At 46.1% G+C, this 23,558-nt stretch overlaps 1 protein-coding gene across 1 annotated transcript; it reads left to right on the forward strand.

Moving 5' to 3' along the window:
• Positions 1 to 319: 319 nt before the first annotated feature.
• On the forward strand, positions 320 to 22,320 carry LOC120977394 (deoxyribonuclease-1-like). The gene is made up of 9 exons (XM_040405327.1): positions 320 to 457; positions 1,580 to 1,668; positions 5,272 to 5,355; positions 7,483 to 7,598; positions 13,379 to 13,491; positions 16,769 to 16,926; positions 19,506 to 19,602; positions 19,704 to 19,755; positions 22,106 to 22,320. Exons 1-9 carry the CDS (start codon positions 320 to 322, stop codon positions 22,318 to 22,320), a joined length of 1,062 nt encoding a protein of 353 aa, XP_040261261.1.
• The last annotated feature ends 1,238 nt before the right edge of the window (positions 22,321 to 23,558 follow it).

Raw genomic sequence — 23,558 nt, forward strand, 5'->3', positions numbered from 1 at the left:
TGCGGATGTGTGAATATGTTTAGGTTAGAGGGGTTAAATCTGATGACAGAATCCCTTTAACATGCAGCTTTCTACACAGCAATCCGTATTACGATGCAGTTCGCAAGCTGATTTTGGGAAATCCCAGCGGTGAGAATATCAGGATGCCCCATGTAGACGACTGTTGGAGTCGAGCCTGTCCTGCGGAGTTTATGACTCTCCCGTAACCCTATCCCCCTGGCATCCCCCACCCCTCTGCATTCTTACCCTTCTTACCATGGGCCATATCCTCCTCAATTACATTGGAAATGCAATTTTGTCTTTCTTCTCTATAGGAAGAATGAAGTCCGTGATCCTGGTGGCCTTGGTGGCCTGCTTTCTCCAGGCGGGTTTCTCCCTTAAAATCGCCTCCTTTAACATCGAGAGGTTTGCAGTTGGCAAGGTTGATGACCCCACCGTCCTAAGCCTCCTCATCCAGGTAAGAATTAGTATGGACCATCACATAGATCACCTGCACCCCCAAAACAGCAGATGGGCCCCTTATTAACTTTGGGGAAGGTTCTTGGTTTGGCTTATAGTCATGTTTCAAGACCTATAAAAGGGGTTGGGGTCTGAGTGAATAGGCCTGAGCTGCAGTACCAGGCACAGCCACTATACAATGGCCGGCGCTGTGCTTGGTAGCTGTGAGGAGGCCGCGGAGCTCCGCAGGCTCTACAAAAAGCTGGAGTGCCGGGAGTCGGACCCTCACAGATCATATATTGAAAACTTATCCTGAGTCCTTGACAGGTTCCAGCCAACCAATAACAAAAAGCATTGCTTAGGCTTCTATAGGGCCCTCGCCTCCTCACTTCAAGGGCCCCATAGCAGCCTTGTGATTTTACTCTGTTATGTATGCCCTTGAAAGGGTTTTGTTTCCGCCAAAAACAGCGCCGCTCTTGTGCTTTGGCTGTGTTTGGTATTGCAGCTCCGCCCCATTTACTTGAATGTAGCTGTTAATTCATGCGAATGAATTACTAGCAGTTTGCAATGAAGGTCCAGATGGGTGTTACCAGTTGGGGGCGTGTCCCTGCACAGTCTGACACTATCCAATTAGTGCTGCCGGTGTCTCACTATGCAGGGGCACACCCCCAACTGGTAACATTCAGATAGACCTTCATTGCAAGCTGCTGGCAATTCGTTTGTAAATTCTAGTAGGATTAAGAGAGGAATAGCACAACATAGAGTCATAAGAATAGATTTATTATTACAGGGGGAATGCGAGTAGTACTAAAATCGACATGTCAGCAGAAGGGACAGGTCTTCTTTAAAGGGGCTGTCTCATTAAGACCACCGCTTTCCATATGCCCTAATGATGTATGTGCGTGACGGGGTGGGGACGGGGACGGTGGACCCAGTGTGTCCTCTCATATTATTATCCGACGCTCAACCTGCGGCCGTCCAGCGGTTGCAAAACTACAACTCCCAGCATGCCTGGACAGCTTACAGCTATCAGCCTACAGCAGGGCATGGTGGGAGTTGTAGTTTTACGACAGCTGGAGAGCCGCAGGTTGAGCATGCTTGCTTATGCTTCGTGTTTTTGTTTTTTTCCTAATGATTGCAGATCCTCAGAAGATATGAACTCATCGCTGTTCAGGAGGTCATGAGTAAAGACAACACGGCCATCATAAGACTTGTCCAGGAGCTGAACGCGTGAGTAAAACTACGTCATCGACATTACATCAGTGCGGCCAATGGCTCTCCAGTTGTAAAACTACAACTCCCAACATGTCCTACTTAGAAATACCACTGATCGTGCTCGTCGATTTGTTGCAAAGATAATAGCCAAGAACAATACCGCTAGCCCCCCTCTCATCCGCTACATGGAAGCCCAGCCTGAATGACCAGATATCTTCAATCTTGGTTTGGTTTCCTTCTATGACACAAGGACTGATGTCCGATATTAGACTCGGGTAGTTAAAGGGGTGATTATTATTATTTTTAGAAAAAATGCTCAGAATGCCTCCTACTGCCACCTACTACATCCAGTGGTTAGTTGGGTATTCATGCAGTGACCCGTTGGATCACTGCTAAAGGGTTAAAGGGGTTGCGTCACTTCAGGAAGTTGGCTTTATCATGTAGAGAAAGTGAATACAAGGCACTTACTAATGTATTGTGATTGTCCATATTGCCGTCTTTGCTGGCTTGATTCATTTTTTCATCACATTATACAGGGCTCGTTTCCAGGGTTTACGACCACCCTGCAATCCAGCAGCAGTGGTCGTGCTTGCACACTATAGGAAAAAAGTGCTGTCCTGTAGTCCTATCCTGCTTATAACTCCGAAAGCTGCACATGGATGAAACAGGTGCTATTTTTCCTAGGCCTGAGCTCAGTTGCTAGGTGGCAGGCTGGTCCTACCCCTCTCTGAGTTAGATGTAATGAAAATTGATAGTTGGCAGCTGAAGTGTGAGGAGCTGCATGCGTCTGAGGCCTGCTACAAGGACCTGCCATCCCTGCATGCCGAGGACAAGTGCCAAACCTGCATTATATCACATGTTTTTCAAAGCATTTTTTTTTTTTTAACGAATGGGTATTTACTTCAGCACAAAACTGCATTTACGGCTCATGTTTTTTTGTCTCAGATCTGTACCAAAAAACGTGCAGAAAACAGTCAAAAAATGCACACGTACAAGTACGAAAGTTTTTTTTTTGGGCGCTTCCCATTCATTTTAGGCCTAGTTCACACGAACGTTTTTTTTTTGCGGGTGTACGGCCCGTTTTTTTTGTGTTCATTCATTTCAATGGTTCCGCAAAAAAAACGGAATGTGTTCCGTATGCATTCCGTTTCCGTATTTCCATTTTTCCGTTCCGTGGAAAGATAGAACATGTCCTATATTTGGCCGCAAATCACGTTCCGTGGCTCCATTAAAGTCAATGAGTCCGCAAAAAAAACGGAACACAAACGGAAATGCAGCCGTATCTGTTCCGTTTTTTCTGAACCATCTATTGAAAATGTTATGCCCAGCCCAATTTTATCTATGTAATTAGCGAATACTGTATATGGCATACGGAAAAACGGAACGGAAAAACGGAACGGAAACGGAAACACAACGAAACTCCAAAACGGAACAACGGATCCGTGAAAAACGGACCGCAAAAAACTATAAAAGCCATACGTTCGTGTGAACTAGGCCTTAATGGGAGATTCAACACGGATTTTGCCCCACGATGGGGCACGCTGCTTTTTTCTTACACGTGGGGAAAAAAAATAAGTGCTGTTTTGAGGCTTTTTTTTTTTTAGCAGATTTTGAGGCAGAAATGTCGGACACCGACCGGGAGGGACACAATTATTGGCGCAATGGCCGAGTTAAATACGCCCTCAGCAGCTGTGGGAAATATCACTAGTAGAAAGGTTCTGGACGGCTTAAAGATGGACCTTAATCAACCTTCTGCTACGTTCTCCCCTCAAGACAGAATTCATGTTTTTCCCGCTACACAAGCACGCATACCGCCTAAAAAGAGGACTTTACCGCTATTACAAGCCGCCTGGTCAATGCCCTAAATACATTCCTTTCTACAAAATCTGGTTATAGACATCTATGTAATGTTCTATATTAGGCCTCATGCACACGACCGTATGTATTTTGTGATCCGCAAAACGCAGATCCGCAAAATACGGATGACACATCCATTTTTTTGGGCAGACTTATTGACTTCATTTTGAGACCAAGAAGAGGGTATGTTCTATCCTAAGCGGAACGGACATACGGATGTGGAAAGCACATGTATCCTCCATGTGCTTTCCGCATCCGTATTTCCGTTCCGCAAAAAGATAGAACATGTTCTATACGGATTCGTCCTATAAGCTTTTCCAACTTTGCATTTTACGATTAAAACGATTCAATAAAATCTTTGAAACGACAAAGCTGTTTGCCTGGAGCCACCACTAGGGGGAGCTCAGTGCATAGCAGTTCATGTAATTACCATGGAAGCTGTAATCATCTCTTTGCACTGAGCATCCTGCGGGCAAGAGAAGCCGTTCAGTTCAGAGAATGAAGCACTAATGAGGGCATTAGTATTCCTGGGGGCACTAATGAGGGCATTAGTATTCCTGGGGGCACTAATGAGGGCATTAGTATTACTGGGGGCCCTAATGAGGGCTTTAGTATTACTGGGGGCACTAATGGGGTTATTACTATTACTGGGTGCACTAATGGGTTCATTACTATTATTGGGGGCCTTAATGGGGGCATTACTATTACTGGGGGCACTAATGGGGGCATTATTAATTCTGGGGGGCACTACTGGGGGCATTAATATTACTGGATGCACTTAATTCTGAGGGGAGCTAATGGGGACACTATTAATTCTGGGGGGTACTAATGGGGACATTATTGATTCTGGGGGGCGCTAATTGGGGCATTATTAATTCTGGGTGGCGCTAATGGAGGCATTATTAATTCTGGGGGGGGCATTAATTGGGGCATTATTAATTCTAGGGGGTGCTAATTGGGTCATTATTAATTCTGGAGGGCGCTAATTGGGGCATTATTAATTCCGGGGGGCACTAATGGAGGCAATACGGTATAAATTCTGGGGGGCACTAATTGAGGTATAACTATTACTGGGGGCATTAATGGGGGCACTATTAATTCTGGGGGACACTAATGGGGCATAACTATTACTGGGGTGCGCTAATGGGGGCATTATTATTCTGGGGGCACTAATAGAGGCATTAATATTACTGGGGGCACTAATGGGGGCATTATTAATTCTGGGGGGCGCCAATTGGGGCATTATTAATTCTGGGGGTCACTAATGGGGGCATTATTAATTCTGGGGGTGCACTTATGGAGGCATTATTAAATCCGGCGTGTGCTAATGGGGCATTACCATTACTGGGGGCACTAATAGGGGCATTATTAATTCTGGGGGTGCACTAATGGAGGCAATATTAATTCTAGGGGCGCTAATGGAGGCATTATTAATTCTAGGGGCGCTAATGGAGGCATTATTAATTCCGGGGTGTGCTAATGGGGCATTACCATTACTGGCGGCACTAATAGGGGCGTTAGTAATTCTGGGTGAGTACTAATGGAGGCATTAATAATAATTGGAGCTATATTATGACATAGCAACTTAACACCTATGTTAAGCCACACCCCCACAACCACACCTCCTTTGGGGTGTGGCTTAACTTGGCCAGTATTTTTTGTTGGGAGAGGTGGCAACCCTAATTAGAACGCAATCTGCAGGCGGATTATTTCTCTGTGTTTGGGCCCAGCGTAAGTATATTCTCTATCTGTCTTTTACAGGGCCACAGGTCTACACTACAACCTGCTGATTTCTGACCATCTGGGCCGTAGCACGTACCGGGAGAAATATGTGTATATATATAGGTAAGTGAGTATGGGAATATATATATGCAACGGGCACCTCCCGTGGTATGTTGTGGCCTAAAATGTCTCTTTATGTGTGTCACGGTGCTTCTACCTGGATACGGCTGGACCCCAGGCTTTGTCTCCAAAGCAATAAATAGGGGGAATAATTGAGGGCTTTGAAAGAATAACTTGAGTCCAGACCTTGAGATGAAGTTCAATGGCGGCTTTACTTGATTAAACGTTTCTTAAACATTTTTGAGGTTTTGTCTTGGTTCCAGCAGGCTTTAGCATTAAACTGGCAGGCAAATTCAACTCTGCTATATCTTTCTCTCGCTCTGCTGTACTGACTTAGTTTCTTTCTTTCCTCTTTATGCTGCACTTCACTCTTGTAGTCGGACTTAGGTTAGAATCCTGGCAGCTCCAACATGGAGTCTCATCCAGAACAAACCAGAACTGCCCTACCTCTTTCTGGTAGCGAGCAGGACTGGCCCAATTCTGCCCAAAGGGGGGAGAATGGAATGGTAAGTTTAGTTCCATTTTCTCTAAGGATAGCTCTGCCATTTACGCTGCCACCTGCTGGTGAACCAGGCACATTACATGTAATAAACAGTTACATAACAGGATTTATGAATGCACATTGTGGAGGACCTGGAAAGACATACATAAGATGACATTATATTAGCCCATTAGAGATAGTAGCAGGGTGCAGTAGTGGTAACACCACTCCGGGGTGTTACATATATATACATATATATATATATATATATATATATACAGTACAGACCAAAAGTTTGGACACACCTTGTCATTCAAAGAGTTTTCTTTATTTTCATGACTATGAAGGCATCAAAACTATGAATTAACACATGTGGAATTATATACATAACAAACAAGTGTGAAACAACTGAAAATATGTCCTATTCTAGGTTCTTCAAAGTAGCCACCTTTTGCTTTGATTACTGCTTTGCACACTCTTGGCATTCTCTTGATGAGCTTCAAGAGGTAGTCCCCTGAAATGGTCTTCCAACAGTCTTGAAGGAGTTCCCAGAGATGCTTAGCACTTGTTGGCCCTTTTGCCTTCACTCTGCGGTCCAGCTCACCCCAAACCATCTCGATTGGGTTCAGGTCCTGTGACTGTGGAGGCCAGGTCATCTGGCGCAGCACCCCGTCACTCTCCTTCATGGTCAAATATCCCTTACTTTCAAACTTTTCCCAATTTTTCGGCTGACTGACTGACCTTCATTTCTTAAAGTAATGATGGCCACTCGTTTTTCTTTACTTAGCTGCTTTTTTCTTGCCATAATACAAATTCTAACAGTCTATTCAGTAGGACTATCAGCTGTGTATCCACCTGACTTCTCCTTAACGCCACTGATGGTCCCAACCCCATTGATAAGGCAAGAAATCCCACTTATTAAACCTGACAGGGCACACCTGTGAAGTGAAAACCATTTCAGGGGACTACCTCTTGAAGCTCATCAAGAAAATGCCAAGAGTGTGCAAAGCAGTAATCAAAGCAAAAGGTGGCTACTTTGAAGAACCTAGAATATGACATATTTTCAGTTGTTTCACACTTGTTTGTTATGTATATAATTCCACATGTGTTAATTCATAGTTTTGATGCCTTCAGTGTGAATCTACAATTTTCATAGTCATGAAAATAAAGAAAACTCTTTGAATGAGAAGGTGTGTCCAAACTTTTGGTCTGTACTGTATATAGTGTATATACAGTATATAAAATATACTGTATATAAGTATAAAAATGCATCTCAATATCGGCTTCCATTCTGCATGTCGGTCTTGCACAGCAGTCACTGACTGAGGTGGTGGGTGGTCTCGGTGTACACCACCCGTCTTAAGACCTCCGACAGGCTGCTCATAAGATGAGTGACCTAAATTAAGAAAATTAGCACCTTAATTAGTCAGGCCGGGTTTTGCTGTGAGTGCAGTTACACTTGACAGCATCAGTCAGGTCCGATTTCTTCGGGGTTGGGAGATGTGAACACCTGTCTTGGCAGCGTCTTGGACCATGATAGATATAAAGGATGCCTGACGGTGAAGAACAGATTGTGTTGCCCCATTAAAAAAAACACCCGCCAGATGGAGCTGGGTTAATGAGCTGGGTTCTTTTTTTCCCTTTTGCAGAGAGGACATCCTGAAGCCAACAGAATGGTATCACTACGACGACGGCTGTGAAAACTGCGGCACGGACGTCTTCATCCGTGAACCCTTTGTTGCCCGTTTTTCATCACTTACCACAGGTACTGGGGAGACTACACATATTCCAGTATATAGACATATATATATAGAAATAATCGAATATCCTGCTATAGATGCATAGAGGTCCCCGTCTCCTATAGAGTTCACAATCTAAGGGTACTTTCACACTTGCGTTAGAGGATTCCGGCAGGCAGTTCCGTTTTTTAACAAGTCAGCGTCCTTCACGTGCCAGACAGCCAGCGGCCGTGTCAGCCCTGCAGCTGACTTATATTCAGACTTGATAAAGGGGACAGTTGTACCCCGAAACGCGTCGTCATACACTAAACTCCACATTGTTTACCAACCGGTTTTTCAAGTGCGCCCTCTGTTGTCCACACGCTCAGCCTTGTGGTCCGGCGTCTTCTCACTTCTACTGTTTAACCCGATCGGCGGTGTGGCTTCCACCTCGGGCGATTGGACAAGTTCAGTCTGCACCAACCGTTTACTACTTCTAATTTGCCCACATTGTGGTTGCACCCAATTTGGTGCAACCCTCAAAGGTGAGCAAACCATTTTTTTTTTTACCAATTGTGGCTTTCATGCTCACTTGACGTACTACCCAAAATGGTTCCATTTGATTTAGCACATCAGGAGGCGTCCGTTCTGTTAGGATGCGGTTGTGTTAAAAGAAAATGGAACAACCCCGATCGGTCACTAAAAACGGTGTGCCGTCCGCAACTTTTGGGTCCTCGTAGAAGTGAACGGGTCTGCATCTAATCCGTAAAATTGTGGCTCAGATGCGGAAAGCAACATGCGGCTGTGTGAATGAGCCCTTATTTTGTGGGTGGAAACATTTCCCATATATTCCTTCTGCTTCCCGTTCTGTTTTTACGTGCCTGAGGAAGGAGGCCGCATGCCTCCGGAGGCCAGTTTTGTACTCATCGTTATTGTTTTAGCGTTTTTCTAAATTAAAATCTTTTTGTGGAACAGCGTCCTTTTTAAACCAGTTTTTTTCTACTGCCATTGAATTACGATCTCCATGCATGTAGCCCTAACCTAAGGGGTCATCTGATCACAAATTATTATTATTATTATTATTATTATTATTATTATTTTTCAGATGCCCTTACATATTTATTTTATTAATTTAGAAAAATATACAAAAAGATGAAAAAAACATACAAACTCAAAACCCAACCCACCCACCCACAAAGAGGAAGGCCAAAAAATAAAATTAACAACACCAGAAATGATCCCTTAGGTCCTACTACTTGAAGCTCCAGCCAGCGGTGCTGCGGGAAAAATGTAGTATTACGTGTTGTTGCGTTCCATTGTATGGATTGTGTCCACCGGAGCAGCAGGCCTATGGAAATGGCATTCTTGATGGAGGCCACCATCAAGCTCCACTTACTGTCTCTACGTCACGACAATTCCTTTCAAAATCCGGCGCACTAATAAATATACAGTACAATTTATCAGACCTCCCTCCCAGGAGGATGTCCACCACCTATAGGACCGTTACCATGCCAGGGTGGCAGCGTGTATCGCAGCAAGGGTAGATGCCACCCAGTATTAGGGTTCATGCACACGAACCTATTTTTTCTTCCATTTCCGTTCCGCTTTTTTTACAGGTCCGTATACGGAACCATTCATTTCAACAGTGCTTTAAAAAAACGGAAATGACGCCAAAAAAAAATAGAACATGTCCTATTCTTGTCCATTTTGTTACAATGGATCTGCAATAAAATAAAAAAAATGGATGCAACATGGATGTCACAAGGATGTCATCATTTTTAATTTTTTTGCACATTCGTGTTTTGCGGACTGCAAAATACATATGGTCGTGTACATGAGCTCTTAGGCCTCATGCACACGGTCGTTCCGTGCATTGGGGACCGCAATTTGCGGTCCCTAATGCACGGGCAACATCCGTGCGGATTCCAGATCAGCTTGAATGGGTCTATGATCCGTCCGCACATGTTCTATTTTTTTTGCGGTGCAGAGGCGTGGAGAGAACCCCCATGGAAGCACTCCGTGGTGCTTCCGTGGGGTTCCGTGCTTCCGTTGCGCACAGCACCTTCTGGACTGCGGACCCATTCTAAGCTGTTTGCGGGCTGCAATACGGCCCACGGCCGGGGAATGTGTGATCAATCTCCGCTCAATCCCGCTAAGTCCTCCAAGCGTTCTTTTTTCGTTTTCCGGTAGTGTATTTGGCCCTGTTGCTAGGTCTAGGTCCACATGCAGAAATTTTTAGGCAGTCGTTTTCAGCATTTCACTGCAGTAACAGAAGCGGCCACAAGGTGGGGCTTTAATATAATGGACGGCACCACATCTGCATTACATTAGGCCGGATTGTACTGTACTATAGAGCTTCTAAATCACACCGCGTGGTGAATGCGAGATTGTGACAGCGTAATGGGATTTTACGGTGAGGGAGAATGAAGTATAGCACACTAGCGCAGGTGGTGGAAGGGGACGGTGGGGGGGGGTTCTTCATGACATATGTCAGGGGTTAAAAGTTGAATATAATGTCTGCTCATCTCATTTTATTATTTAGTAGTTATAAAGCCAATAATTTCCCACAGTCCCATGTAAAACGTCTTATAAAACCATCCAACTAGTTAGGTCTACATGGACCACTTCTCACCAACCTTATAAAACGTGTTATTCAATCCTTGCTTTGTTCTTCAGCGGATACAGCGGCCATGCCGGATACGGTAATTCTGAGTCTGCACATCTGCAGGAAAAGACCACCGGAGTTATGTTCTGCAGATGTGAACCTAACCCTACAGAATGTGATAGACCCACCTAGAAAGATGTATTTTTAGGACACAACAGTGGATGAGGAATGAAGTTGCACAGGACGATGTGCTGCCAACAGATGAGGATTTTTGGTGCCGCTTAAGAGGACCCACCATCGGTAGAACATTTACACAGGGCAGTTGTCGCCAATGAGTGTTCCTGATAATTGATTGGACTGTTTCTCAGCCTTGGCAGTTACCACATCCCAAAAAAGGACTATGTGACCCGATCACATGGCAATAGCGGTTCCATGTTTATCTCCTTCCATAATTCACACCCACTTGGCAGAGGTCATTGGGGTTCTGGACCATGTAAGCCTTTTCAGGACTAGAGAACCTCTGCCGAGAGCAGTATGTGGGCCTCTTGCTCTCAAGAAGCTTATTTGTTGAGCTGAGGTATTCATGATCAATTTACTGTATCTTGGGTTTGCCAGGTGGTTCTGCCTTTTAGTCCCTAATGTCTATTGGTCCTTCAGATTTATATTTTGATGCCCATGGTTTTGTAGTTTATCTTGTGTTCCTGATGCCTATTGGTTGTGTGTTTTAGTCTCTGATGTCTCTTGGTTGGGTGTCTTAGACCCTGATGTCCATCAGTTTTAAATTATTCCCTGATATCCATAAATTGTGTATCAGTCCCTGATGTCCATTGGTTGTGTGTTTTAGTCCCTGATGCCCTTTGACTGTGTGTCTTAGTCCCTGATGTCCATCAGTTTTATCTTTAGTCCCCGATATCTATTGGTTGTGTATCTTAGTCCCTGATGACCAGTGGTTGTGTGTCTTAAGGTGGATTTGGACAGGCAATATTTGGGAAGATTATACGGAATAAATGTTTCTGACAATCTGCCCGTCTAAAGGTGCAGCCAATCACCCGATGAACGAACGAAACGCTCATTCATCGGGTGAAACTGTTGTTAGCGCTTGCAAGCAAATCATCTTTTCTGGGCAGCAAATTATGCCGTCTAAACAGGGATCTGCTGCCCAGAAACAGTAAAGCTGTATGAGAACTCCTACTGTGGAGGTGATCGCTCCACTTAACAAGCATTTCCTTCCTGACAATCTGCTTCTCCTCGTCCTTCTCCGACTAAATCCACTTTTAGTCTCTTATGTCCATCAGTTTTATGTTTAGTCCCTGATGCCCATTATTTGTGTGTCTTAGTCCTGATGCCCATTGGCTGTGTCTTAGTCCCTGATGCCCGTCGGCTGTGTGTCTTAGTCTTTGATGCCCATTGGCTGTGTGTCTTAGTCCCTGATGCCCGTTGGCTGTGTGTTTTAGTCCCTGATGCCCATTGGCTGTGTGTCTTAGTCCCTGATGCCCGTTGGCTGTGTGTCTTAGTCCCTGATGCCCGTTGGCTGTGTGTCTTAGTCCTTGATGCCCATTGGCTGTGTGTCTTAGTCCCTGATGCCCATTGGCTGTGTGTTTTAGTCCCTGATGCCCATTGGCTGTGTATCTTAGTCCCTGATGCCCGTTGGCTGTGTGTCTTAGTCCCTGATGCCTGTTGGCTGTGTGTCTTAGTCCTTGATGCCCATTGGCTGTGTGTCTTAGTCCCTGATGCCTGTTGGCTGTGTGTCTTAGTCCTGGATGCCTGTTGGCTGTGTGTCTTAGTCCCTGATGCCTGTTGGCTGTGTGTTTTGGTCCCTGATGCCCATTGGCTGTGTGTCTTAGTCCCTGATGCCTGTTGGCTGTGTGTCTTAGTCCTGGATGCCCGTTGGCTGTGTGTCTTAGTCCCTGATGCCTGTTGGCTGTGTGTTTTAGTCACTGATGCACATTGGCTGTGTGTCGTAGTCCCTGATGCCCGTTGGCTGTGTGTCTTAGTCCCTGATGCCTGTTGGCTGTGTGTTTTGGTCCCTGATGCCCATTGGCTGTGTGTCTTAGTCTTTGATGCTCGTTGGCTGTGTGTTTTAGTCACTGATGCACATTGGCTGTGTGTCTTAGTCCCTGATGCCCGTTGGCTGTGTGTCTTAGTCCATTATGTCCATCAGTTTTATCTATAGTCCCTGATATCCATTATTTGTGTATCTTAGTCCTGGATACACATTGGCTGTGTGTCTTAAGCTGGATTTACGCTGAGCTTCCTTCCAGACCGTCGGCTGCTCATTCAATGAAGGAGTCCGCACATTTACTTGCAGCGATCTCTTTCACAGTCCTTCACAGAAGACAAGGGATTGCTATAGTGATCCCTTGTCATACAGAATCATGGTTTCACTCATTCATCAGGTGATCAGCGGAACATTTTCATGGCCAGATTGCTGGGAACGACCATTCGCATGATTCTCGGTCCGTGTAAATGCACCTTTAGTTCCTTATGTCCATCAGTTTTATCTTCTTAGTTCCTGATGCCCACTGGTTGTGTGTCTTAGTCTCTTAAGTCCATCAGTTTTATGTTTGGTCACTTATACCCATTGGTTGTATATTTTAGTCCCTGATATCCCTTGTCTTTATGTCTTCGTCCGTGATGTTCCTTGGCTGGGTGTTGAAGTCCCTAATGTGCACTATGTTGTGTTTTAGTCCTTAACATGCATTGGTTGTGTGTTTTAGTCCCTCACATCCACTGGTTTTGTCCTCAGTTCCTGGTGGCCATTGGCTTATTACCTCAGTCTATCCCTCTTTTTTAGTGCAGCAAGTGGTTTTCCAAGACTCGATGCCCATTTCTTTAGCATAGGTCAGGGATGCTCAACCTGTGGGGCCTCCAGCTGTTGCAAAACTACAACTCCCAGCATGCCTGGACAGTCTACAGCTATTAGGGCATGCTAGGAATTGTAGTTTTGCAACAGCTGGAGGCCCACAGGTATAGGCATAGGTCATCAATATGTGATTGGTGGAAGTCCGACCCTTGGCACCCATCGCCGATCAACTGTTTTCTCAAGCTCTGGAACGACAAGGATCCTGCCTGGTTACTGTATCTCAGCTCCCGTTCAACATAGCAAGTAAAGCAAAGTGCAATCCAATAATAATATAACATTTGAGGAAACCAATGTTCCTCAAGAAACACGTTCTTACAAATGCTGTATAGAAACTTTTTGTTGTCCTGTTTCTTCCTTAGAGCTGAAGGACTTTGCCCTGGTCTCCATTCACACCAGCCCAGATTATGCAGTGCGGGAGGTGGATGGTCTCTATGACGCGTGGGAAGACGCCAAGCAACGCCTACTTCTGGAGGTTCCTCGATTTATTATTCCTGCATTCTCTTGTATTTATGAGGCACCTACGTTCTCGACGTTACAGCAGATGAATGACAGTGACAGACACGTAGCACTGAACATAATAGCTCTGCAGTCTCCTGCATTGAATAACCCACCTCTGCTATAAAGAGAAAGACAAGATGATTACTTGGGGGAGCAGGGCCACAAAGGAGCAATCCGGGGGACTGTAAATCTTTCTGGAAGTTTCCATATTTGATGAGTTCAGCGTTTCACTCCCAGAATGTATTCTTTCTCCCTGTGCTCCCCTCTAGTAGTAACCTCTGGGCCTCCTTTTATGTTTCCTGAATCCCTTGTATGTGACCTGCTGAACTGTGCAGAGTAGTCAACGTTCTGTTTTTTTTATATGCTTTTGTGATACAGAGCACCAAATCCCATGCTGAGACATACAGTCAAAACATAAAATTCTGTTTTCCTGTTGCATCCACTAGGGGGAGCTTACTTAATACATTGATGACCTATCCTCAGGACAGGTCATCAGTATCTGATTGGAACCCCCACCAATCAGCTGATTGAGAAGGCACAGTGGTCCTGTGAGCTCCGCGGCCTTCTCTCAGCTTTTCCTAGGCCAGTGATGACACGTTCGTCGGTCACGTGGCCTAGGCGCAGCTCAGCCCCATTCAAGTGAATTGCGCTGGGCACAATACCAAGCAAAGCCGCTATACAATGTACGGCGCTGTGCTTGGTAAGCCGTGAGAAGGCCGTGGAACGCACAGGAGCACTGGTGTCACTCCAAAACAGCTGATCGGCCAAAGTCCCCCCCACCGATCATGAGGATAGGTCATCAGTAGAAAAATCTCGGAAAACCCTTTTAACCTCACAGGGCTTTTTGCGACACAGCGGGTCCCACAAACTCACTTTAATTACACATAAGACGTCTGTAGGAGAACGTTTTTATTGTACTTACCATTCTGAAGTTGCGTGGAGCTTCCTCCTGGGAACCCGGTCACATAACGCTTCTCTTATGGGAATCCAGCTTCTGATGACATCATGTCTTTACCAGGTTCCCAGCCTGGACTATAGATGGGGACATCACTTCCGCTGACCCCTTCCTCTCCCTGGTGCATGCGCAGAGGTGGATTCAGGAGTTACTCATGCGCCATGGAGAGGAATAGTTCTGGACCCGTCCACATTAGCAGAAGCGATGTCCTGTCCATGGAACAGGTCGAAAACCTGGTAAAGGACGGGACGTCGGTGGAAGATGGATTTTCAAAAAAGGTGAATCATGGATTCCCAAAAGACCGATTCACGCAACTTTCGAACAGTGAGTAAATTACAAACTTTCTCCTACAGGGGTGTTATGTGTAATTATTTTTTTTATCAAGTGCCCGCAGCATAGCTGTGTGACAGAAGATTCGTACTTACCTGCTCCACACCTCTCCAGTCCTCTCCAGCCCCTGCTATCCTCCAGAACCTGCACTGTTTGCATCTGGCTGGCTATGAGCATGGTCATGTGCTCCACTGCAGCCAATGAATGGCTTCAGTGGTGACGTGCTGCTTCTGGCCACATCACCACTGAAGCCAGTCATTGGCTGGAGAACTGGAGCGCCATGAAGCAGGTAAGTAGGAATCTATGGCAGGCATGGCCAACCTGTGGCTCTCCACTGCCAGCTGCTGTAAAACTACGACTCCCTCCATGCCCTGCTGTAGGTAGTCTTAGGTAGTCTGGGCATTCTGGGAGTTGTAGTTTGCAACAGTGGAGAGACTCAAGTTGGCCATCGCTGATCTACCGGAAAACCCCTTTAAGGTATGTTTCTCAGAACCTGCTAGGTCTTGGATAACCTCTTTACAACAGTATGCCTTGAGCACCCTCTAGTGGTGGCAACTGGCAGCCAGAATTTTACTCTGGGTTTGGAGCTTTGTATCTAAAAAATGTACTTCAGGCCGCTATAAGGAGATATTAAGAAATTGGCACATTACATTGGATCTAAAAAAATGTTATGGTGAGAAAAGGTGGATGGTCACCCACAAATTTGACTGGTAGTGCTTATCGCAAGTTGAAGAAAATATAGTAAAACACACTGGAGTAGATTTGTTAATACTGTCTAATATTTAGACAGCTTAGAACGTAATTAGACAAATCTATAACAGCACCTCATGGTGTACGATAAATGTAGCGCATCTTTATACTTTATGCCAGTTTTTAATCTATATGCAAATGAGCAGTGAAGTGCATAGAGGGCGGGCCCAGGCCACTCTGTGCACCCTTGCTCCTCCTGCTTCCTCTGCCAGCCCTTCCCTCTCCTTGATTGACTAGGGGCCAGGCGAGATGACTATGCAGGAACCTGGCCCTGTCAATCAAGAAGGAGGGGGAGGGGCTAGCAAAGGAAGTAGGAGGAGCACCTTTTCTGCAGAATGAGGAAAAAGGGATCACTAAGTGAAAGGCATCATTGCATTCAGCTGAGCTCGCCCTACAAGACATTGTACCTGGTTTGGTTGACGCATTAAGTTTCCAACTCTCCCCCGACAGATGATATCGGGGCAAAATGAATATTTTCGCCTGATCCGTTTGTTCCCCCAGGAGAAAAGGCTACATTTCAGATATGCGTCAAAGAAATCAGGCAGGCTGTTCGCCGGATCTGGCATAGCCAGATAGTGCCACGTGCCCGTCTGACCCCATTGACTATAATGGGATGTGGCGAGGATCCGGCTGTTCCCCAGCATATCAGCTGGGATTCGGCTAGACAATGAATCCTGATATATATTCCAGGGAGCGGTCTCCACCGCATCCCGTCATAGTCAATGGTGCCGGTCCTATCATGAGAACAGCCCGCCGGATTTCGTTGACACATTTGTAGGTAGCCTAAAAAGTGTCTCTCCCCATGGAATACACAGCCACGTTTGGCCGAGCTGAACGTGTATGGTTATGGGGAAGCCGGGAAGGAGCCAGGAAAGATAGCTGTCGGCCAAAGGATCGTTTGGCCAACAGCTATTGAATGTGTACGGGCAGCCTTAGTCTTTCTCAACCTTATCTCAACCTATGCCCAAGCTTGTGCAAGTAGGTTACAAATCCAGGCCTTTCTTTTGTAATTCAGAATGAGTAGGTGGGAGGAGAGAGGAGGGCGGAGAAAGCAGGGGCTAGGACTTTCTTTAATGTTGGGGTGACTTCGCAACAAAACCTTTTGCATCCTACCTGTATAATGGTTGCTGTAGTTTGAATTGTAAAAATAGGTAAGTTTTGCTCAAAAACAAACCTCCTCAGCAAAGAATGGGGTCTAAGCATGCTATCCCTGCAGGACATCCTCATCCTTGGAGATTACAATGCAGGCTGCAGTTATGTGAAGAGTTCCCATTGGCCAAATATTCGACTCCGTCAGGAATCCAGCCTTCGGTGGTTGATCGGAGATACTGAAGACTCTACTGTGAGCACCAACACTCACTGTCCATACGATAGGTGAGGATATAAGGTTTCTGGGAGGTAAATATTGAGGATCTATCCTCAGGGTAGGTCATCAATATCTGATTGGTGGCGGTTCGACTCCAAGCACTCCCGTCGATTAGCTGTTTGAAGGAGCGCTGTAGGTTTTTCATAGCATACTGGAGATGACCTTGTTTTTTTTTTATCAAGACCAAATGCCATGGGACTATATACAGTACCCCAGACCTGTTTGTAATGTTAATGCTATGTAGCGAGCACTCAGTTGTTCCAGCATGAGCCAGGCATGGCCAGAGTCAACAATACTGGCCCAGCCCTTTCTGGAGCTCAGGGTGTGGGGCAACTCCACCACCTATCTCCAGAATATTCCAGCCACAGTACCTGAAGAGAGGGAGAAGAAGGAGCAGTCTCCATGTGCTCCTCTCCAATATACACCAGCTCCAAGCCCTGGAGCCTTGGACACCTCCACGAGCTCCAGGAGATGAAAGCAAGCCAGAACTAAAGGTGGAGGATTTGCATGGCTACAGAAAGAGAGTCAGGAAGGTAACCCAGTTTAAGGCGATACAAACCCTGCTTCTGAAGAGGGATAACAAGTTAAGACACTCTATGCTCCACAGAATAGTCAACACTAAACCCACGGTTGCCAGAGCTAAGCTAATAACCAGAGATCCCGAAAGCAAATATTTTTGGCAGAGTAATCTGAGGGCCATAGATTTGCCAAGTCCATCTGCTTAGCTCATGACGGGACACCTGGGAGGACTTTGCATTGTATACAAACTACTGTTGGATGTACTAAAACTTTAATCCAACATACAGTAAGGCCCCTTTCACACGAGCGAGTATTCCGCGCGGATGCGATGCGGGAGGTGAACGCATTGCACCCGCACTGAATACTGACCCATTCATTTCTATGGGGCTGTGCACACGAGCGGTGATTTTCACGCATCACTTTTGCGTTGCGTGAAAATCGCAGCATGCTCCTCTTTGTGCGTTTTTCACGTAACGCAGGCCCCATAGAAATGAATGGGGTTGCGTGAAAATCGCAAGCATCCGCAAGCAAGTGCGGATGCGGTGCGATTTTCACGCACGGTTGCTAGGAGACGATCGGGATGGAGACCCGAACCTTATTATTTTCCCTTATAACATGGTTATAAGGGAAAATAATAGCATTCTGAATACAGAATGCTTAGTAAAACAGGGCTGTAGGGGTTAAAAAAAAATAAAAAATCATTTAACTCACCTTAATCCACTTGCTCGCGATGCCGGGCATCTCCGTCTGACTCTTTTACTGTATAGGACCTGTGGAGAGCATTAACTATAGTTTAAGGACCTGGGATGACGTCACTCCGGTCATCACATGGTACGTCACATGATCTTTTACCATGGTGATTCACCATGGTAATAGATCATGTGACGTACCATGTGATGACCATAGTGACGTCATCCCAGGTCCTTAAACTATAGTTAATGCTCTCCACAGGTCCTATATAGTAAAAGAGTCAGACGGAGATGCCCGGCATCGCGAGCAAGTGGATTAAGGTGAGTTAAATGATTTTTTATTTTTTTTAACCCCCTCCAGCCCTGTTTTACTTAGCATTCTGTATTCAGAATGCTATTATTTTCCCTTATAACCATGTTATAAGGGAAAATAATACAATCTACACAACACCTAACCCAAACCTAAACTTCTGTGAAGAAGTTCGGGTTTGGGTACCAAACACGCGCGATTTTTCTCACGCGAGTGCAAAACGCATTACAATGTTTTGCACTCGCGCGGAAAAATCGCGGGTGTTCCCGCAACGCACCCGCACATTTTTCCGCAACGCCCGTGTGAAAGAGGCCTAAAGAGACACTCTTGCTAAGCTTAATCTGGCACTTGTATTTCCTGCCTAGCACCCAGATGAACATTAGTACCACGGGCACCCCCAAACTACCATCGGGCAGGGAGCTCACAGTTAGGGCTCGTTCACACGAACGTGTGATGCCCGTTGCCATATTGCAGACCGCATTTGCGAATCCGCAATACACGGGCACCGTTCTGTGTGCATTCCGCATCACATATGCAGACCTATTCTTTTCAATGGGTCCGCAAATCTGGAGATGCGGAACGGTGCGGAAAGAAGAACGGAACGGAACAGTAAGGAGTGCTTTCTGGGGTTCCGTTCCATGCTTCCGCACCGCAAAAAGATAGAACTTGCTCTATCTTTTTGTGGAACGGAAGGATCGCGGACCCATTCAAGTCAATGGGTCTGCGATCCCCATGCGCCTGCCCCACGGACAGTGCCCGTGCATTGCGGACCGCAATTTGCGGTTCACAGCACGGGCAGGGTCTTCATACTGTTGTGTGAACCAGCCCTTACAGGGAGTGCCCCAAGGGAACACAGGGTGCTCCTCACGGGCTCGCTGGAAGTGCAGGACTCAGCTGTCTCTTGACAGTCCCATCGAGAATGAATGCAATGGCAACACGCTTGTGCGACTTGCTGCTGCATTATTACGGGGATATGTGGACCCTGTTCTCGTGATCTTTTGGATACGTTTCTAACTTGGAACAACCCCTTCTCTTCCTCCCTTCTTCTCCTTACATCTTCTGATTGCAGGCTGGTGGTTGGTGGAGCTCGTTTTCAGGACACAGTCATTCCAGGCACGGCTAAAGCTTTCAACTACCACGTAGCATACGGTCTTACATATGAAATGGTGAGGCCTGGACTACATGACATTTGGGTTTGCCTGTTTTAGATGCCTCATCTGAACGATCTACTCAGTTGGTTATTCTTCTTCTTATCTTTACGCTTAAGGCCAAGGCCGTCTCGGATCACTACCCCGTGGAGATGGAGATACGCGATGATTGTGAGTTACAGATCATAAATGCTTGGGGGCTCCATTTGGAAATACTGTAGATTGCAAAAGAGAAGAGAAGATGGCAGCCTGAGGCTCTTCCTTTATATTCCAAATTGTATTAGACAGATGACTATCAGGCATAGTCTAAAAACAGCACCTCACCTGCCCACAGGTTGTCTTTGCTATTGCAGATGAGCCCCATTCACTTCCGTGGAGCTGAGCAGATTGGCCAGATACAGTCCTGGAAGAAACCAGCTATGTTCTTCTAACCCCTTTAAAAAGGTTATGCCAGATATCATATATTAGATGACAATCATTCCTACCAAAGCTAGAACCAGCCCTGTACCTCAGATGGATCCAGAGATCTCCCCATTCATTGCACCAATTGCTCTAACAGATTTATTTCAGAGGGAGCATATCCATTATCAAGGGGTGTGTTCTTTTTTCTGCTGCAGCTCTCTCCCTATTACAGCTCAGGGGGATTGTCCTTTCTGCTGCAGCTCTCTCCCTATTACAGCTCAGGGGGATTGTCCTTTCTGCTGCAGCTCTTTCCTTCTAACTGCCACAGCTTCTAACAGAACATACGGCAGATGACAGTTGAAGATTTAAACTGAGTGTGTGCGACCACGCACGATCAGTGAGGTGGACAAGAAATAAGGAAAAAAACAAACAGCAGTTGGTGCTACATTTTATTGAATTGCTCACTGGCTGTAGTAGATTTTTAATTACATGCAAATACAAAAATTTTCTGATCCAGGTGCTGGTTTGAAAACTGCATAATATTTTTAATGGTACAACTTTACTATATGGCCCAGCTTTTTGGGCCCTAGGCAGGGGTGGACTGAGAGCTTAAAGTGGCCCTCAAAAAAACGGAAGGAGGCCCTATGTTGTAGGCAGGTCCAAATGAACAGAAAGCGTGCAACACAAGTAGGCAGGGACAACAGTAGTAGGTAGGGCTAGCAATACCGCAGTGCAGCACAAAATACCGCCTCAGCAGAACCAAATACCACAGTACAGCACAAAATACTGCTGCCTATACTGCAGTATTCCACTGTATACTGAGGATGACAGAACAGATGAATTCAGGAGGGGACTTTTGGCCACCGGCTAGGTGCATAAGTACCGTATGTGATGCAAATAGCATTAATTAATGCTGAGAGCATCAGCTCATTATATATGCAGCCGGCGACCATGAGCTCAGGTGGTCCCCTGGGTATTGGCCCACTGGAATATTTTCCTGTAGGGTCTATGGCCTATCTACCCCTGGCCCTAGGAATGTGAGAGATCCAGCTCAGGTTAGCCTCAGGTTACTCAATGGGAGGTATGGACTTGCACAGGCCTTACTTTCTCCAGAAACCCCAGACAAGGGGATGGAACAGGTTCTTCTCTCCTCCAAGATGGAAGTAGGAAACCCAACTATGAATGTAGCGTAAGACTGTGTGAAAATACAGTACCCAAAGCGTCCATCTTGATTACTCTTATGTATTCCCCAGCCTTTATCCTTATTTGATTTTGCACACTTTATCGGCTTCTTCATGCACATTAGATTTATGTCAGCCAAACCCATAGGGACAAGGAGTGATTGGCCAAACCTGACGAGATTGGGAGTCAAAGCTGTTGGCTGAAAAAGGATTTGTCCGTCAGCTATCTTCCATGTATGGCTGTCCTTATGCCGTGTCACACTGACCCATTCTTTGGTGAACCTGCCCTAACCAACCTCCAGAAAGGATCTGCCAGTTCTTTTTCGGTGGACTTGTCTCACAATGTGTTGATCACATGAGGTCCTCCTGGCCTTCTTTGTCAGGATCGTCACTATCTCAAGTACTCTATCTACTAGATCCCTCAAAGGGGTTGTCCGCTTTATTTATATTGATGACCTATCCTTAGGTCCTTAGGATAGGTGATCAATATCAGATCGGCACCCCCGACTCCTGGCACCCCCGACAATCAGCTTTTTGAAGAGAAGGCCATGCTCGTACAAGCGCGGCCATCTCTTCATTCTTTACCTGCTCGTCATCGCAACCGCAGTGAGCAGGTAAACAGTGAAGAGAAGGCAGCGCTCGTGTGAGCGTGGCCTTCTCTTTAAACAGCTGATAGGCGGGGGTTCTGGGTGTCGGACCCCCGCCGATCTGATATTGACTTATCCCGAGGATAGGTCATCAATATAAACAAGGCGGGCAACCCCTTTAATTACAGACACAGGGGGCATCTATTTCAGTATAATACCCATGGATTGGACCAATCAGGTCTGTGCCACCCAGGTACCCTGCAGCCTAAATCGTATGAATGCCAGATGTTGATGCAGTAAAACATGTGGTCTGTGGGATACTTAATGGGGCATGTTCCCTTCCTTTTTCAGCTTTGTACAACAATCAGAAGTTACCGATCAGCGGCAGTATTGGTATAAGTGGAGGCCTGTCCCTAAATGGCGTCTGCGACTGTGTGGGGGTGGATTTCACATCCTGTGTGGGGCGCTGTGGTGCCAATTCAAGTAGCTACCCATGTAACTGTAATGCTTCCTGCAACAGCAGTAACAAGTGCTGTGCGGACTATGGGGCGTCTTGTAAAGTGTGATCTTCATGAAGCGATGATTCTGCTGCCAATAAACAGAACCTGATGAGCACCGTGGAGCTGTACTTCTTTAGCCCAACATCTCTCCTTCCATTGCTGTTTTACTATTGTGTATTACAGGGATGCTCAACCTGCGGCCCTCCAGCTGTTGCAAAACTACAACTCCCAACATGCCCTGATAGATGTATGCTGGGAGTTACCCAGTATAGGAGTATCTACCCAGGGCATGTATACCTATGCAGTATCTACTCACATACAAATATATACACACGGGAAAGGGGGGGGGGGGGTCATTTATTAAGACCAGCATTTTTGACGCCGGTCCTAATAACCCCTGCGCTGGCGAGGTGCCGACCTCTTCATAACTTTGGCGCATCCACTACCAGTCTAAATATACGCCGGGCTTCCATGCTGGCGTTCATTTAGAACATTTTCTTTGCCTAAAGCAGGCGTAGAAATTGATAAATGAGACTCCCCCTTCCGCGCCAACGCCCACTTTTTTAGACCTGCCGCGAGCAGGGAAAAGTCACAGATTACAGCGCAGTCTGCAACAGATATACGCCAGAAAACCGGTGCATATCAGTTGGTAAATGACTCCCAAGGTCTTAAAGGGGTTGTCTCATCTCTAGGATATGCCCCTATTGTCTTATAGGTGCGTGTCCCACCGCTGGAACTCGCACCTATATCGGGAATGAAGCCCTGCAAGGTGGTGCCACCACCAAGCACTCTCCCCATAGATGTGAACGGGAGCGCACTGCACATGATCGGACACCGCTCCCATTCACTTCTATGGGCCCAACAGAAACAGCCGAGCCAGTGCTCTGCTATTTTTGTCAGTCCCATCGAAAATAAATGGAGGGCGGCTGCAAATGCGCAGTGCTCCCTCCACCACTTTTGGGGCTCCGCTCTCAATATAGGTGCGGGTCCCAGCTATCAGACAATGGGGGCATATCCTAGCGACATAGCAACATAAGGAGTTTCTATCTTAGCACAAGTGCTAACTGCACAGACATACAGGTCAGTAGTTCTCTGTAATGTCCTCCATAATTCTGAAGCTGGTTCTGCATGACTAAGAGAAGGTTAGGAAGCAGATTCTCCTTTACTTTCTGTGTGTGCAGTGGATGTCATCTATTCTCCACCACCATGTCTGAGAGAACTGCAAACTACACAATCACTATGCACAGAAGAATGCTGCTAAAAAATGCCAGATACAAGTCATTTGATGGCCAGAAGTAGCGTTA

The sequence above is a fragment of the Bufo bufo genome, chromosome 8 (genome assembly GCF_905171765.1).
Source record: "Bufo bufo chromosome 8, aBufBuf1.1, whole genome shotgun sequence".
Classification (NCBI taxonomy): domain Eukaryota; kingdom Metazoa; phylum Chordata; class Amphibia; order Anura; family Bufonidae; genus Bufo; species Bufo bufo.

Excerpts from the sequence above, each read along its gene's own strand:
- LOC120977394 (XM_040405327.1), top strand. The coding sequence starts at position 320 with ATGAAGTCCGTGATCCTGGTGGCCTTGGTGGCCTGCTTTCTCCAGGCG. Across the intron at positions 458-1,579 it reads TCCTAAGCCTCCTCATCCAG|ATCCTCAGAAGATATGAACT; the intron begins GTAAGAATTAGT and ends TAATGATTGCAG. Across the intron at positions 1,669-5,271 it reads CTTGTCCAGGAGCTGAACGC|GGCCACAGGTCTACACTACA; the intron begins GTGAGTAAAACT and ends TGTCTTTTACAG.